This window comes from Malus domestica, chromosome 05 (genome assembly GCF_042453785.1).
Source record: "Malus domestica chromosome 05, GDT2T_hap1".
NCBI lineage: Eukaryota > Viridiplantae > Streptophyta > Magnoliopsida > Rosales > Rosaceae > Malus > Malus domestica.
The window spans coordinates 5,743,344-5,760,509 of NC_091665.1; the positions used below are offsets into that span (position 1 = coordinate 5,743,344).

Below are 17,166 nucleotides of genomic sequence, written 5' to 3' on the forward strand. Positions count from 1 at the left end.
AATGGACTAACCCAACAAGGATTAAAAAAAAGGTGGTTGCTTCATTTTTGATGTCGCTGTCACTAGTAGCAATGGTACCGTCACTTCTTGAATTAGAATCAATCTTGTTTATGTTCCTCCTCTTAGTCATGACCTTGAAGAAGTAGGACAAGTTTCTATCCCCAGATTTAAGCCATTGCACACGAGCTTTCTGTCTAAAGAAACTTTCTTCAGCAAGAATCGCATCAGAGTATGATTTAAATAGAAGTTTCTCTTGCTCCCTCAACTGAAGATCAAAAACATTAGCTTCAAGATCACGCCGGCAGCAATCCAGAGCACACTTGGCCTCTCTAGCCACTCCTTCCCGTTCCATCAATAATAACCCCTTCGCACATACAATTAAACGATGGGGGCCACACTCCAGTCTAAATGCATATGAGACTTACAATGCATTTTGAGTTTGGAGTACCAAAACCCGACAATGCTATAAGAATTCAATAATCAGCGCGAATGAACGATTGTCACCTAACATTTTTTTGTTATTAATATGAAAACATTTTGAATCGTATCTTGTCACCCGTGAACAACACACGCACGCCCACAAGCCTACATGATTTTCTTCACAAGCTAAGCCACCACAACTGAACCCGCAAATGAATCCTCTACGTCACTCTGATTTGTTCTTGTCACACAAGCACACAAACACACGAGTCGTAATTTGAAGTTATTTTTCCTAGGTTTTTCAGAAGTGTACTCCATGATCTTTGGTAAAGATGGATTAAGCCCAAAAAAAAAAAAAAACAGTCCTCGTTGAGGGTCACTTTGCGAGACACCCAGCAGTCTCGAGTATCAATAAGTTCAATAAGTTCTGGTTTGGTAATGAGATGATTCTGAAAAAAGTGGCTATCAAAAAAAGTTGAGAGCTTTTTTATGTTTAGTAAACATTTAGCTTCAACTTTTTTTCACAGTTTTGGGTGAAAAAAAAAACCAAAAATACAAAGCTGCAAAACCCAACTTTGAAAAATCAGCTTTTTTTTTCACATCTGTTTTACATAAAAGTTTATCAAACACTATAATTCTGCTTTTTTTTCAAATGCACTTTTACAAAAACATTTACCAAACACTCTGCTGCTTTATTTCACAGCTGTTTATTCTCACAGCACAACAAAAGCAGTTTTTTTTCAAAGCACAGCAATACCAAACCAGCCCTTAAATCTCTTTCAATTATGCTCCTAGCTCAACATACGCAACGGGGACAAATGCTCGGTTAAAATCCAACAGTGCCTTGGACCATAGAGCATAACATCAGTCATTCTTAAAAGGTTTTAGTTTTTGGAGAAGAGGAAAATACTGAAAATTCATTAAACCAAATCAGGAGGACAAAAAATAATACATTAATTACGACAAAATAATGAACAGTGCAGTCACACAGGAGGAAGAATAACAAACGAAACGATGTCCCCAAACCCAAAGGGACAAAATTGAAACCCACAGCAACCTGATATACACATGAATGTTCATTCCGACGGACATAGTGACAAATAATACTCCTTGCTATGGTGGTGTTTTGCATGGACTCAAAAACCGTTTTCTTCTTCCGGAAATAAATATCAACCAAACAAGCTCTGTTAGCGGTAAGTTTCCTGATGAAATGTTTGCATCTAGAGAGAGGAGAAGCCCAAATCATCGTCAGGTAAAAGCCAAACTACATAACCACACATGCACAACTTCTTTCATTCCCATTGTCGAACTCATCATCTGATCCGTCCATTTCACTGCCAATATGACACCGTTTCCATCTCAGCAAAATTTAAATGTAGTACGAAAAAAAGAGAAATGAAACAACTCGAAATAAGGTGAAACAAAAAGGAAACGGAAAAATATATATTTCCCGGATTGCACGGAATGCAAGAAAAACATCTTGCAGAAGAACATATGACATAATGTAAAATTTAACCCTCAAATATCCGACGCAAACTAATATAGAAGTATTCAACAAGTATAATCCAGAACATATTGATGACAGTCAATCCTTGCTTCTTGTTTTCTTTGTCATTTCTTCCCAGCAGTTTGAGTGCTGGGTTTTTTTAATTTTGCTTTTAGACCGGACTAGCAGAACTGAACGGCCCTAAAATACAGAGATGCTAAAAATCAGCTCGAGAATAGAATGACTTTATTTTCATTCATTCTTCTTTCCTTTGGCCCCTCTCTCCCTCATCCCTCTCATATCTCAAGCACAAATAGTGAAATCTGAAAACTAAAACCGAAATGATTATCAACATATACGTAAAGACCACCACCCTGTACCTTGCAAATTGACATAACAATGGGGACGAAGGATTACAGGCTCTGATACCATATTAGGCAACCACTATAACTCTAAAGGTCAAGTTGTTAAAGAAGGACCTTATCAAGCCAACTCTAAAGGTCAAGTTGTTAAACCACAATTCTCCTAAGCGTAACTGCCTTCTCATATAAACCTAAGCCCAAGTCACCAACATTAAGGAACCGAAATCTCTTGGCAAACTTGTAAAGTAAAGGGGCAATGGCAAAAGGATTTGATCAATACACTCAACTCGCCTTTGAGCATAGTGCACAAATGGGGAGATAACAACCATACAACTTTTTCCTTTGGAGCAAATCGGAAGTGCTAAGTTTCCTATGGGGCACCAACCATGCAAAAGTCTTCACTTGAATAGGTGCGCTAAGGTTCCAAATTAAAGCTAAGCTCTAAGTTCACCCTTCGGCCTACCATAAAAAGTAAATGGGAAAAGAGCTGAACAAAATCTCAATTTAAACACCTTTGTTGAATTCCTATACAGGTTTGTATCCAAATTTATGGGTTAGGGGGTTGGTAAGCCCTAACTTGCCAAGTTGAACGTTCATGGTGATAAAAAATAAATAAATAAATAAATAGCTGTAGCCTAAGTCCAAGCATTAACAACCCAACAACCAGAGTCATAAATTGACCTAGACTTCCGAACTATACAACAAAACTATAATTGAAAACCTATCCAACACTAGGGATCTGTTTGGATGAGGAATTTCCAATTTACAAGGGCGTTAGGCATAGTGATCAAAAATTGGATGACAAAAAGTTGGAAAGGAGGGACTAGAAATGTACCGCATGAGCATTACAAAACTATCATCGAGGGATTTGAAAATTACTACTTGGAGGAGTCATTTACAATTCTCTGTCACATGCCCTTGCAACACTCATGAAGTGCATTTTCTAATTCCTTTTATCCAACTTTTTCAGAGCCATTTCTTCTTTGTTTTGGCTAAATGCCTTGGAATTTGGAAGTCCCCCACCCAAACACCCTAGAGGTACATCCCTACCACAATCAAACACATTCCGTCCATCCTTCTGATAATGCAACCATCTATATTTCTCCTCCTCACTAATTGGAAACCTACCTTAAATTTCACCATCTCATATATGTGTATCCTCACTTTAATACAGGTGAAATGTCAATGAACAATAGACATGTAAAAGTCCATGAAGAATGATTCTACTCTTATATTCCAGTACTAGGGAGAAAACACCAAATTAAAACCCCAGAAATGAGGCTTAGTTTCTGGAGAGCCTGCAGCTAGTTTACTCTAAGTTCACCTAATGGGCTAGATAAATATGTGTTTAGTAATATTGTGATTCATAATACGTGATATAAAATTTAAAATACCTGGGCTCAAATTCCCTGATTTCAACAAGCTCACTCCCGCAAACATCTGTCCACTGCACTTTCCTCGTTTCCGCATGACCAGGAATATCACTACCCGGTTCACTCGATGCTTCACGTTCATTAGCACTCTCAACAGAAGCTGGATTTCTTTTGGATGGATTCTTCAGGCTACTTTTAACAACAACCTTTCTTGCAATATGGTCATCATCAGCATCAGCAGTATGATCCTTGCCTTCGTCAGAAACAAGAGATCCAGGCAAGATATCCTGCTGTTGGGCAGGGCCCACTTTAAGAGGAGATGGAGTGTCAAGCCCGGCGGAAGCGCGACCAAAGCAGACAAAGGAAGCGCAGCCGCGGGAAAGTCGGTTCTTTGCGGAAGCCAGCTGGAGGTCAGTATCAGATTCTTGATCCACCAACCGGTACTGATTCCACGGCGAAACTCTCATGGGTTTATCTTCTTTCTTCTGACCCAAGAGAAGAACGGCTAGGCCCTTGCTATACCCAGCAGCTGAAGATGAGAAGAACCCTCCTCCTTCTACTGCAAATAACATCAGTTCTGCTCATTTGGTCACCAAGATGTGTTTCCTATACAGGTGGCTCTACTCAGAAGAACCAAATCCTGACTTCCATCCACCAATAACTCATGTAAGAATAGTAAAACATAATCAGTATTTGCATCATTGTAATTCTACCAATTTACCAACAGAAATAATCCAGTTCCCAATTTTTTTTTAATAAAAAGTGCATATATCAGGCTAGATCAGGGGTGGAATTCCGCACTTGATCGTGTTCAACAAGCACGCGCACACATATATTATGCCTTTCCAAAGAAAGGATTCCCATTTATGTGGATGTCATGTGGGCCTGACTTGCAATGTGGTTTAACGATCTGTTCCACTCATTTTTCAGGTCATTTCGGAAACCATTGAGTTATCCAACTATGGCCAAACAAATAGAAGAACAGTATCTTCTAGATAAATACTGAAGTAATCATGATGGTAATCAAACGGCTAAATGATTATATGGTTCAAAATTTAGAATCAATAGAGAACATTGCTATGGACGCTCCTCACTTCTCTAAAAATGAGGACATCCTTATTAAAGAGAGACCATATGCGTGGTAATGTTGTCATGTAAGTATACTGACATGTTTTCTTGCCACACTAAAGATCAAGACCATCTATCAAAAACACTCATATCTAAATGCCATTCTAATTGACAATCTGATAATATGATCCAACAAAATACACAGACGCACACACAGAGATTATGAATTCGAACTGTTGATGACATGGAATCATGTTTGAATGCATGTTCTTGATTAACAACTTGATAGTATAAGATACCAATATCCGGAAAGAGATCATAGCTAGATATATGCACATATGCATGTTTGTGAGCACAAAACTCATCAAAACTAAAGGCTTGTAAGGCATTCAAAAATCTTAGAAAGATGTAAATTAGTATGATTAAGTACCAAGTAACAATCAATTGCTCGAGATCATATAATGTCAAAGCTTTGCCAATTTTCAGATTCACAACATATATAGAACCTTAATATAAACCAAATTTCGATAAACCAAGGTTAACAAGGCTTCCGTAACATGTTCATTTGACCCAAAAGTCGAGAATTACTGATACCCAGAATCGCATACATACAGTGCAGTTCCTAGTAAAGTACATAATTACTGATACCCATCACAGCATTTCATTTCATTTTTTTTCTCTACTAACTGTCGATCATAAAATTAAACCAACAGTAACTAATACTCTTATCTAAAATAGTATCATATTTATAAAAAGTCAGATGATTTTATAGTTCCTATTTTTGAAAATTTGAAAAGAAAAAAAAAGCAACAATTTGATTCGGAATTAAAATTTCGTATAATTTCCTCAAACGAAATTTAAATTCTGAATCCGAATTTTCCCATGCAACTGAGTAGAATGCAACGTACTGGCGCAATTGAAGTGAAATTTAACCTTTTCTTTCAAGAATCCAGAGGGAGTACAACTTTATTTCCTTTCAGTTCCATAATTTTCTCGGGAAACAAACAGAAAATCAGATCAAAGAGAAAGGGAGAGGAGAGTCAGCAGCAATACCTGAGGACGTTGGAAATCCAAGGAGCACAGAGATTTCCAGATGTTCGGCGGCCGGCGAATCGGCGGCTCTGACTTCTTCGATCGCGGCTGGTTGCTAAAAAATCGGTGATCAATCGGAGAGAGAGAGAGAGAGAGAGAGAGAGGAATAAAAAAGAAAAGAAAAAAAAAGGAAAAAGGAAAAAGGAAAAGGCGTGGGTTTATTTATGGTTGGTATTATTTAAAGGTGGATAGGGATAGTGACTCCCACTATGATGGCGACGGGCCCTCATTACTTTGTTTCTCTTTTTTTTCTTTTTTCTTTTTTTTTTCCTACTATTTTGCTTCACTCACTTTTGTCTTTTGGTAAAGTATATGAATTATGATCCGTCGGCACGTTGCTATTTTGATCTCGAAATTTGAAAGTATCTTACTGAATAATGTTAAATATAGAATAAAATATTTTCAGACAGCTTGAACTAAAAATTACCTTAAGGGTATGTCAAATTACGAGGAGTTAAATTTTAAAAATTCTAAAGCTAACTAGTAAATCTTTATTTACAATTGACGAGAATTCTCTTTTACTATATTGGCAAAGCCCAAGTCCGTTTTACGCCAGAAGACTTAAGCTACTAACGACACTTTCTCTAAGTTCCTCTGCCTATGACAAGGAGATAAGACAAGAGAATTAACGATCGAATTAATAATCATTCCTACTTTTAAGCTTTCCACATCAAAGATATTCATTTATTCAAAGACGTACAATTAAGATCCAACCAAAAACTCTCCAAAGATAAGTCTTAGATATTATTATTAATTTAATATATCATTAAGGATTATTCTCAAACATCTTTAAGATATCTCAACATCTTAATTATACTTTCCGACTACATCCAACGGATGACAAACCTTGGCCAATTGGGAGTCGATGCATGGCGCAAGATCCATCATCCCGTGGTCAACTCTATTCTCTATAAATACTCCATTCTATACCAATTTTCTGGTGAACTTTTATTAAGCCATCCGAAACTCTATCTCTTTAGATCTATTGGTCAAAACTCCTCCCAAGTCTTTGGGCACATGGCTTTGGTCTTTGATCAAAGGTGTTTAATCGTTTTGAATGTATAATTTCATCAAGACTGAAAACTACGGATTTGTGCTACCACAAATTGGTGTTTTGATTGATAGCTTGATTTAATTCTCAAAGAAATTGCAATTCTTTCCGAATTTCTCCAACACACACAATCTCTAAATTTTTAATTCCTTGATTTGGCCCTAAAGGAAGAAAAATATGGTTGGAAATTCCAAAACCACGACTAATGACACTCCTTACGTGCCTGAATATAGACTGGAGAATGGAGACAATAGGGAGGCCCTGGTTATGACCCAGTTGGCTGCTCTGCACAGCGGACCTCGAAGTGTAGACGGCTACCTCGTCCCACAGGCTTAGCTGCATCCGCTACAACAACAGCCATAACTACTATTCAAGCCATGGAGGACAACAACTATAATAGCAGCCTCAGACCAACCTTATTCATGCGAGCCCTATTAAAGTATGAGTGTAATTCATACGGTTTGGTAATAATCCTTGTTGTCTCATATTGCTATAAAGAAGTCTTAATATGCTTATGAGAGTTAATTCGACTTTGGTTTGGATTGAAACTCTATGTTGATAAGCTTAAGAATATAACTCATACAAGGATTTGGTCTTGTATTCCTTGTAGGATTATCATAGGGTAATTCAGATTTTGTAGTTCTTTCTTATGCTAATATCGTTTGGTAGATTGTCTCCTATACTGATTCTAATAGGAGAATCAGTTGGGGACATTCGATATATATATATATATATATATATATATATATATATATGTGTGTGTGTGTGTGTGTGTGTGTGTGAACATTAGCCACTGCTCTTGCAATATCTTTGCTCATCTCGTTCCAAAGACCTATTATTTGGAGAGCAATTGTGTTTTGCTAAAAATGAGAAGGTTGATAGTTCCAAAGCCATAATGGCTTCTTCTTCTACATCGAATTATGTAGGTATATTTTCTTCTTGTCCTTGCACTGCAATATTGTTCTTGTGTTTTGTGATTTAATAGCATATCTATGATCTATGGTCTGTGTTAAGTATATGTCTTACAAGCCCAATACGCAGCGCAGCTAGCCTGCGAAGCAGATGTATAACTGCTGTTGCATTCTAATAGGTCCAAGCCTGAGCCGTAGCAAGTCCAGACACAAGCCCAACGCCAAAACCAAGCCCGTGCGCATAACCTGGTCGCAACTTCAGACTAGTTCAACCAAACTGGTTGTTGGTTCCCCAACAAAAACCGGACCAGCCGACTTGACCCACGAACTGGCAACTAAACCACAAATTTTTTCACCCCATTTTCGCGCAGAATTAACCCGTCTCAACTCAACTTTCGTGTCCCACATCCACTCCACTTCCACCACTCATTGAAACGTCAATCGAGCTCCTCTACTCCAAATGGCAATCCAAAACTATCCTGACAGGTTGTAGACTTAACAAACGCACTCGCGCAACAGACCACCTTGGTGAGTTAACTCCTCGAGAACATTGAGATGCAGCACGCTCCTGACGAGGTATCCCGAAGCAGGATGAGAGTTAATGACAATATTTCTTTCTTAATGTGTCCCGACAAATAGTCACTCAACCTGTCACTAATCGAGTGTTCAGGCAGTGTACACTTCCACCTTAGCCCCCACGGAAACATTTTCTCCCTCCTTAGCATGCAGAGAAGTGTGCATTCTTTGATTTGCCAGCGAGCTAGTGTACACTCATGGTTGGGTCCACACTTTGACGAGGAACACTCAAGACCTAAACCCAAGTGCAATGTCCACTCACAACTTAGCTCGCATGGAGATCCTACTATCTCACACTAGAACAGGCAACACATGGAACAAGAAGAAACTCAAGGATACTCAAGCTCAAGTCCAACTGGCATGCAATGATAAGTGCAAACACGAGTAGCATGCTCGCCAGCTAGAGACGAACAACGTGTACTGCAACCACGACACAGATGAGCAGACCTCCAAGAAGAGTAGCGTAGACCTGTAGATCACCGTCTGAGGCAGCAGGGGGCACCACTGCCCCCACCAAAGGAAAATCCAGGAAGAAGTATAAAGGCTCTTAACTAAGCAACTGTGCATTTCCAGCGCATGGTACCCACAAATAAAGCACTCCAAATGGACATGACGAACATGAGTAGGTCACCATTCAAGGAAAAGATTGAGCAAACAAATCCACGTCACAAGTTCACTATGACTCACTCCAACAAGTTCACTATGACTCACTCCACTTTATTCAAGGAAACGAGGATTCAAAGAAGTCCATCCGGGAAAGAAACACCAGTTATGTGCTTCTAGTAAGAAACAATTGAAGTTCTTTTTTAGGATAAACTAGCATTTTTACTAAGACCATCTCCAACCCTTGGAGTAAAACCTAAAATTTTTAGCCTAGAAAATTTAGGTTTTATCCCAGAAACAGTTTTTCTGCTCCAACCCTTCTGGCCTAAAATTTTAGCTCCAGATTATTAAAGAATGAATTTAGGATAATATTTTTAACTTAACTTTAAAAAAAATTATGTAGACTATCCTAAATTAATTTTATGAACATTTTGACCTAAAAATATTTAAATTCCGATAAATATTGAAAAATCACTAAATCGACACATGAAACTCAAGAAACACTATGGAAGAATATGTAACACATGATAGAGATTGGAAGAATTGTAAATGGGAAAATTCAGGACTTACTCCAAGGGTTGGAATTGGTCTAAAGATTGATTTTAAAAACATTTTCTCTAAAAGCGATTTTAGTAATTTAAAAGCACTTTCTAATTGTTGCCTCAAAGGATGTGGTTTCTGTGTTCAAAGCGGGCATTATGTAGAACAAATAGCTTAGTGGATAGAAGAAAAAATAGACCGGCAGAAGATAAAGGGATGCAGCGAATTTGCAAATTTGACATTCGAGCTCCGATTTGTACCCATGATATCTTTTCGGAAAAGGAACAATGCCGTGGTTCAAACTTTAATCAACAACCTTTTGGGATTTCTATCATACTGGTGAATTCCATAATTGGTTGAGCAGACAAAGTCCTTGTTTGAGTGAGAGCTTCTCGAATGCCGTTCATTTTACAATAAGAGACATGTCTCTTATTCACTATTCGCCGACAACGATAGAGTTTCTGCAAAGGGTACTGAATAAAAGCAGAAAGTCAGTTTTCTGAGATTGGCCGGTGGAAGAAGATAGATTATTGGCCGTCATGGAAGTTCCCGAGACAAAAATGTTGACGATGATTGCCTTCCATCACAAAGCAATTGTCGCTGTTTGGTGGGATCAACTGCAGAACACTCGACAGAGGCAAGCGAAGAATCGGGTTCGAATACAAGGATTTTTCATGCGTTCGTGTTCTTAATTTATAAATTAATGACTGAAATCTTCAATTGTAATGTAAAGCAGAATCAATACATTTACAGGGATAATATTTCAACATTAAAAGCAATGCCTAATAGAAACACAACGGTTTTTGGTAAAACAAAACGAAACAAAAAGCAATACAAAAAAGATGCTTACAGAAGATGGAGAAGACCAAGCTATTCTCAAACAAGACAGCAAAAGTAAATTAAATTGATTGCATTTACCGCTTCCATGTTGTGCCGTCTTCCCTTATGGAATTGCACCAGAGAGCAGCTTTGTATTGTCGTGGTTCTTCCAAAGACTTTTGACACCGTCCCATGGGAAATACTTGGATGAACCAACTGAACGCTTTCAGTAGGTAGAGTCATGACCAGGACTATCTGCATGCATGTCCATCGAGGTATCATTGGAACTTGGAGGATTAGCATCCCGGTTTGGGTGGAGAAAGCTAGGTTCATTGTTTCGGGCTCCATTTCCAGATGGCAGAACTGCTCCTGGATAATATCCATCTTGAGAAATGTGATAGTGCTGAAGACTCTGGCGAACAGGGCTCGACAAAGCATTTGAGAAGACCGAATTCTTAGATTGATGATCGCACTGCTCAGAACGAATTCCCTGCCCAGTATTTGTTGGACCAGATGAACCAGAAGTAACTGGCAAACCTGAGTTTGAGAAATGCGCAGTGGGCTGCAGATGCTGATGTTGGAGTGGCAACCTAGGGGACATTGATGGCTCCTCTCCACAATAGTCCAACTCATTCTGCATGGAGATAAGAAAGATATTTGTAAGCTGTACAAATGAGGTTTAGATTATTAAATTTTTACATATTGTAACAGCACGTCCGTTGTTACATATCATGAATTTCTTTATTAAAGAACAGGCATTATCTATACACACAAGAAATAAACTTATCAGTATAAAACCAAGGTTTAGAAACATTCCTCCATGGATGTTGATTGGTAAGAACCACCTAAGAAAACCACACTCTCAGGGCCCATTTCATAACAATTTTGGTTTTTTATTTTAATTTTTATTTTATGTGCTTGAGATATGAGGGAAGTATACAGAAGAAAGAAGACATGAAGAAGAGTAGAGGAATGTATACTTTTGTTTCTTATACATTTCTCTACGTCTATCCCACCATCATTCCTCCACCCTTCATCACCCCTCCTTCCTCCTTATACTTTCCCCATATCTCAAGCACAAAATGTAAAAACTAAAAATAAAATGGTTACCAAACAGGCCCTTAGTTTCTAGTTAACAAAATAAAAGTATTCCCTCGAAAAAAGGAGAATCATTAAGCTGCACAATGTTTAAAGCTTCAAACAGGTTTAAAAGTTAAATTCTGGATTCAGGCCCAATTCCACAGAATATGCCAACCATGAAATTAATTCCTTCTGTTGGGCAAAAAAAGAAGGTTGGAATTCTTCAACTGGGAAAAATATGGAAATAAACCCTCACAAAAGTTCAGCTGAACCACATCAATGGTAATCTGAAATGAAACCATAGGTCACAATGTTGCACTTATAAAAGGTCTTAATCTAGCAACACATAACCCTATGCTCTCTAGAAGGCAAATATAAACATATACAAGATATATGCTTAGCATGTACATCAAGTCTAGAAAGAGAAAATGTCAAGTAATCAACATGAGATTCAAGAAATGCATTAGTAACATGTTACATGAGGGATGGATAGAATGTACAGAAGAGAGGAAGTGGCATCAGTCAAATAAACTGCAAATATTTTTTAAAATATATAATAAACCCGTCAAAAGTTAGTTGATACAAAGGGTGTGTGCTTAATGGACTCTGCTAAAAAAATTAGCCCCATCACTAATGTATAACATCCCTGAAAGAAAGACACACTTAAGTTTGATAGAACTGTTTTGATTTACACAAATTTTGAATGTCAAAGAAGCAACTTCGTGTGTATGTCTATGCGAACATCCATATGTTTTTTGCCCTCTGGATAGGTTATCACACTATGAGACAAACAAGATGGCACAATAGATCCTTTACGAAAACAAACATAGACAATAGTAAACAAACCTGAAGATAATTTACTATATCGACTGTTGTAACTCGTGAGCCTCCTTCTTGTTGTCTACAGATCCACTGATAAATTTTATCCTGAAAAAACAGCCAGCACAGTTTCATCAATGAAATGTAGAAAACAGATATGCAGCCCATCTTTAAAGCAATTTTACACATTAATAGGGCATTATGTGTGTAAAAAATTTATACAAGAATGAATATGCACATATATTAAGAAACATTGTAGACCAATTGCACTATTGGCTACCAGCAACAAAAATTGCATGGAATTTTGAACATGGAAGCATAAAGCAGCATTTGAGACCTCGCCCTTCAATCAACTAAAAGGAAACAATATATTTAACAAAATTTTAAATTCATAAAAAAGTCCCACACCATCCTGCTGGTTTAGCCAGTTCACAAGAACTCTGTATATCTCAGGAAGAAAATGTGAAAAGCCAAAACAATGTACAAAAAAAGATGGCTACAGGAATAAGGAAGAAGGAACACAAAAACCTCTTACTCCAAAAACTAGTGGAGCCCAACTCATCAGAGAGTAGAGACTTGCACCATCATTTGCAAGAGAACGGCAAATCAATCAGTTGGAGAAAGGAAATAGTACATATGTTTGTGTAATGAACGTTGAATACAAAACCCTTGGCAAAACCAACTTTTCAAAAACATATCCCACTCGAAGTTTTATGCCAAACAACATCAGAACAGCAGCAAGAATCATGCAAATTTACTTACTTTAAGTCCGACTACCGTGTTTGGAGAGTAAAGGAAATATCATTTTGTCAACACAGGGATAAAAATCATTCATGTTATCTAGTGTTTAGGGTTTGTTAAGATGTAAATATAATATCCAATTGGAAATCCCCACCAATTATCTGAGCGCTTTCGACAAGTTTAACATTAATATTCATTACAATTCCTACAGATACAGAAAAAGTTGCTGTCTTTCTCATCCAACCTTATTGGCAATGACATGACATGCTCACTCAAAACTACCGTTCACCCAATTCACAACCAAACGAAATACACCAATTAACTATGAAACCCCAATTTCTATCAATAATTGGAGACAAAAAAATTGTGACTTTGATTTGATCCTGATGAAGAACCAAAAACCCAATGAGGGAATCAGCGATTAGATAAGAATCAACAAATGAAGGAGGTAGAGAGAGAAAGAGACATACAAGGGCGTGGCGTTCACCGGCTTGAAAGGAGAGTTTTTGGTGGTTCATGGCCTGAGTGTAGAGCTGAGAGAGGGAATTAGCGGCGCTGCAGAAGGAGGTATACATGCTTCGATCAACCTCGTCGAGGCTGGTGGCCACCGACTTTCTCTTCTTCCCCATGGCAGGCAGTTTCTGTCCCCAACAATCGCCTTCTTCTTCTGATATGATATTATCAGAAGAAACCAGGTTGTGGGTTTTGCGTGTGAGGCCAAACTGGTCCTCTGAAATCGAAATTGATCGATTGAGAGAGGAACAAGAAGAGTGAATCGATTTTATATGGAAATTTGGGATTTTTGGGGATTTGGGGGACTTGGATGGAAATCCGAATGGGCGTGGGTGTCTTTTGGTTTGGGCCTTTGTTTTTTTTTTGGTTTCCTTTTGCAACAATTATCACGTCGACATGAGGGGGGTTTCACCGTCTCAGAAGAGGGAAGGACACATGCTCACTATCGTGGCAATTCGCCCCACGTGAACATTGCTTCCATATCCCAACAGTTACTCTAATCTTATTTTGTTTCTGATGACTCTTATTTATTTTCTTTGAACAAACGATATTATTTATACTTAGAAAGAGAGGGTGGACTAACTTTCACACTAGATTTTTTTTTTTTTGAAAAAAAAAAAAAGAAAAAGAAAAAAAAGAGTCTCACACTAGACTCTTGTTTCTTCTTCTAAATCAATGATTTATAAGAGGTTTCCTAAGGTTTAGCTGAATTGTAAGGATATCTTTTCTCATTGTTGATATTACACAAAGAACTAGTCAGTTTGTAATGTCCTCGAATAATAAGTCCAAGAAATATATAATAGAAAAAATCTAGTCCCAAGAAGTTAGAATCTCAAGTTTTTTTTCTCTCTCATACAGATATTCTAAACGTTCATAATCGTGATCACAATACTAGCTATGTTGGAATATTAGTTGTTTAATTTTATTGTTTGGGTTTTAGACCCAACCCATTAGAATTAGGTTTTTGTTTCCTTACTTATTAGGATTAGTCTTCTCTTTCGTTTAAATTAATAAAGTTTTATGTTTTGTTTGTTCATCGTGTCCTCTGATTTTCAACTAGCTAGGCATTGACAATCATCGAAGATCAATGCCTATTATATTTTCTTGCTTGATAGAATGATTGGTCTTTGAGTCGTTGGTGTGAAGGAGACCAACACAAATATGTCAGGTGAATTCATTAAACACGACCAAATGAGAGTTCTTATATGCAATTGCGTAGTCATAAATTAATCGGTGGGTGGGCTAAGCTAAAATTATTACTAAAGTAATAACTTGAAGCAAGATATTTGTACTATAGGAGTTTTAATTTGTTAATAATAAATTATAATATTGGTTAAGGTGATGAGTCTATTTAATATTTATTAGCTCTTATTTTCCTCAAAAACACCTTTAAGATTCAAAATTTTCATTTACTAAGTGGAATACGTCTAGTGGAATTCCTCTTCAATTATAAGTGAGAGGTCTTATGTTCGATTCTTGCAAAATGTGAATTTGAACTAGCCCATTATGAGACTAAGCTCATCCCTTTTGACACACCCTGACCAAGATCGAGGCATGCTGGCCGTCATGTGAGGGTGACAGAAACAAGTATATACCGTTAATTATTAACGGCGTCATCTAACGCCGTTAGCATATTCCGTCAAAATTGACGGAATATGCCCTCATCTTCTCTGACGAGTCGCCGGACGTCGGTGACTTCACCGGTTTCTGGGTTTTATTTCAAAACCTTATATCTCTCTCGACGTAACACCAAACTTCATGAAACTTGGACCATTTTGAAGATCTCACCAAGACAAACAAAACCATACCTGAGTCGAGCCCTGAAACCATCGGAAACCCACCGGAAAAAGCCTCGATATTCCGGCAATTCTTAAAACTCGTCGTTCTCGATAGTTCGACATCCAAAATCTTCCAATGAACCACTCCTAGCCTCGTGAGGACCTCCTTAAGCTACCTATAAGCTTGAAATCCCCAAAAACACACGATTTTACGATTGCATGAATAGTGACATAAATCGGGTTAGGGTTTTCACGAGTTTTCGAAGAAGTTCTTACCTAAAAATGGTATCATTCAACTCGTGTGAACCTTAGGAACACCATGATGTCCTCTGAACCCTCGATCTGCGCGTGAAAGGTTGGTTTTTAAGTTCGTCCGTACGTTTTGTATGGATTTTCTAAAAAATCCGAGAGGAAGGAGAAAGAGAATGCACGGGAAAGAGAGAAAGAGAGAGGAAGAGTTTGTGTGTGTGTGTGAGTGGTCCACGTGGGTCACCAACCAAAACTACAAAAACTAAGTTCTAATTTGGTCCAAAAATTAAGGAAAAAATATAAGTTTAGACCACCACTAACATGCATAATACACACCACAACACTCACATACAAGGGTAAAATAGTCAACTCACGTCATTGATAATTTATTTCGGGACGGGCTGTGACACCTTTGCCCTTAGTGTAGATAATATTATTTATTCAAAAAAAAAAACTCAAAAGATTAATATTTTAAAGCTTAAATAACCAAAACTCTCTCCCTATACTATAACCTTGTTCTTGGCTTCGCCAGTGCTTATATGGAAATTTTTACTTACAAGACAAATAAGAAACTTTAAGGTTATAATAATGCAATTGTCCTTAGACCTAAGGCACCATATTTGTCTTATGGATACATTTTTTTTATCATTTAATGATGCATCATAATCCTATGGTTTGTTGCACACATTGTTGGAGTCTTGGACTTATTCATAAAGGCATGTGCGTGTGCGACAAGTGTGATCATTACATTCAACAAGAAGAAGAATACTCTAAAGATATGCTTTAGACAATAACCCCACCCTTTAATACCTATTTTGTTCCTTATTTATGTAAATATTACCATACCTTTGGACTATTCTATTTTATATAGCTTTAAAACCTGCAACATAACCTCGACCCTATTCTCCCAACTCTTTACACACCTCTTTTTTTTTTTTTTTTTTTGTCAAGCTTTACACAACCTCATTCACTCACTTAATTATGCAACAACTAACACAGAGAAGTGTTACATCTTTAAGGAAAATAATGAAATTTGAATCAAACAAACTAAATTATATAGGAATGATAAGCCTTACCAAAATAGGATTTAATTCTTTTTTGCAGAAACACCCAAAAATAAGTCATGTGTGATGCTCTTAAATATATATATATATATATATATATATATATATGTTGTAGCCTATTTTATTTGACAAATGTGAGGGGGCCGACGGCAAGGAGAAGAGAGAGTGAGAGAGATTTGTTTGTAGAATTATAGAGGAATTTATGTGTTATCCCTCCTACATAGTGCCTTTATTTATAGTAGTAAAAGGATAGAAGAAATTCCTTTATCCCCAAGGAATACAAGTTGTAATAGGAAATGATAACTATAATCAAACATAATCTAAGGTTTACACAATCACACTTAAACTAGGAAAGTTTACAACACTCCCCCTTGAGTGTGTAAATACTCAAGGTAGATTTAGCATCATGCAAAAGTTGAGGAAGTCGACTCATCGGGATGATTTTAAGGAACAACGCTTATTCTCAATAAGGTAAGAACTTGCATAAGTAAATGAGTCTCACTAAAAACCCTAAGGCTATGGCAAAAACCCGAGGAGGGACAAAATCCATAGTCTAAGGATAAATGTGTGAGAAATGCAAGGTCAAAAGAACGTCTACAGGACGTCATCAGGGATATAACC

General features: G+C 37.4%; 2 protein-coding genes across 4 annotated transcripts; both read right to left on the bottom strand.

Moving 5' to 3' along the window:
• Window positions 1-1,353: 1,353 nt before the first annotated feature.
• LOC103448886 (uncharacterized) lies at window positions 1,354-5,955 on the bottom strand. 3 transcript variants are annotated; one of them, XM_008388141.4, is made up of 3 exons: window positions 5,763-5,955; window positions 3,663-4,281; window positions 1,354-1,754 (listed from the first exon to the last, which is right to left on the bottom strand). In XM_008388141.4, exons 2-3 carry the CDS (start codon window positions 4,211-4,213, stop codon window positions 1,685-1,687), a joined length of 621 nt encoding a protein of 206 aa, XP_008386363.1. In that variant the 5' UTR covers window positions 4,214-4,281; window positions 5,763-5,955; the 3' UTR covers window positions 1,354-1,684. The 3 variants fall into 3 exon arrangements, with proteins under 3 accessions (XP_008386363.1, XP_017191380.1, XP_017191381.1); XM_017335891.3 differs by having other exon boundaries at window positions 3,663-4,285; XM_017335892.3 differs by having other exon boundaries at window positions 3,663-4,302; window positions 5,763-5,953.
• A 4,273-nt stretch (window positions 5,956-10,228) lies between these two features.
• Window positions 10,229-13,903, bottom strand: LOC103448885 (uncharacterized). The gene is made up of 3 exons (XM_008388140.4): window positions 13,412-13,903; window positions 12,228-12,308; window positions 10,229-10,935 (listed from the first exon to the last, which is right to left on the bottom strand). The coding sequence occupies exons 1-3, from the start codon at window positions 13,568-13,570 to the stop codon at window positions 10,528-10,530; spliced, it is 648 nt and encodes a 215-aa protein (XP_008386362.1). The 5' UTR covers window positions 13,571-13,903; the 3' UTR covers window positions 10,229-10,527.
• Window positions 13,904-17,166: the final 3,263 nt, after the last annotated feature.

Excerpts from the sequence above, each read along its gene's own strand:
- LOC103448885 (XM_008388140.4), bottom strand. The coding sequence starts at position 13,570 with ATGGGGAAGAAGAGAAAGTCGGTGGCCACCAGCCTCGACGAGGTTGAT. Across the intron at positions 12,309-13,411 it reads CCGGTGAACGCCACGCCCTT|GATAAAATTTATCAGTGGAT; the intron begins GTATGTCTCTTT and ends CTGTTTTTTCAG. Across the intron at positions 10,936-12,227 it reads ATATAGTAAATTATCTTCAG|AATGAGTTGGACTATTGTGG; the intron begins GTTTGTTTACTA and ends ATCTCCATGCAG.
- LOC103448886 (XM_008388141.4), bottom strand. The coding sequence starts at position 4,213 with ATGTTATTTGCAGTAGAAGGAGGAGGGTTCTTCTCATCTTCAGCTGCT. Across the intron at positions 1,755-3,662 it reads ATCAGGGAATTTGAGCCCAG|TGAAATGGACGGATCAGATG; the intron begins GTATTTTAAATT and ends TCATATTGGCAG.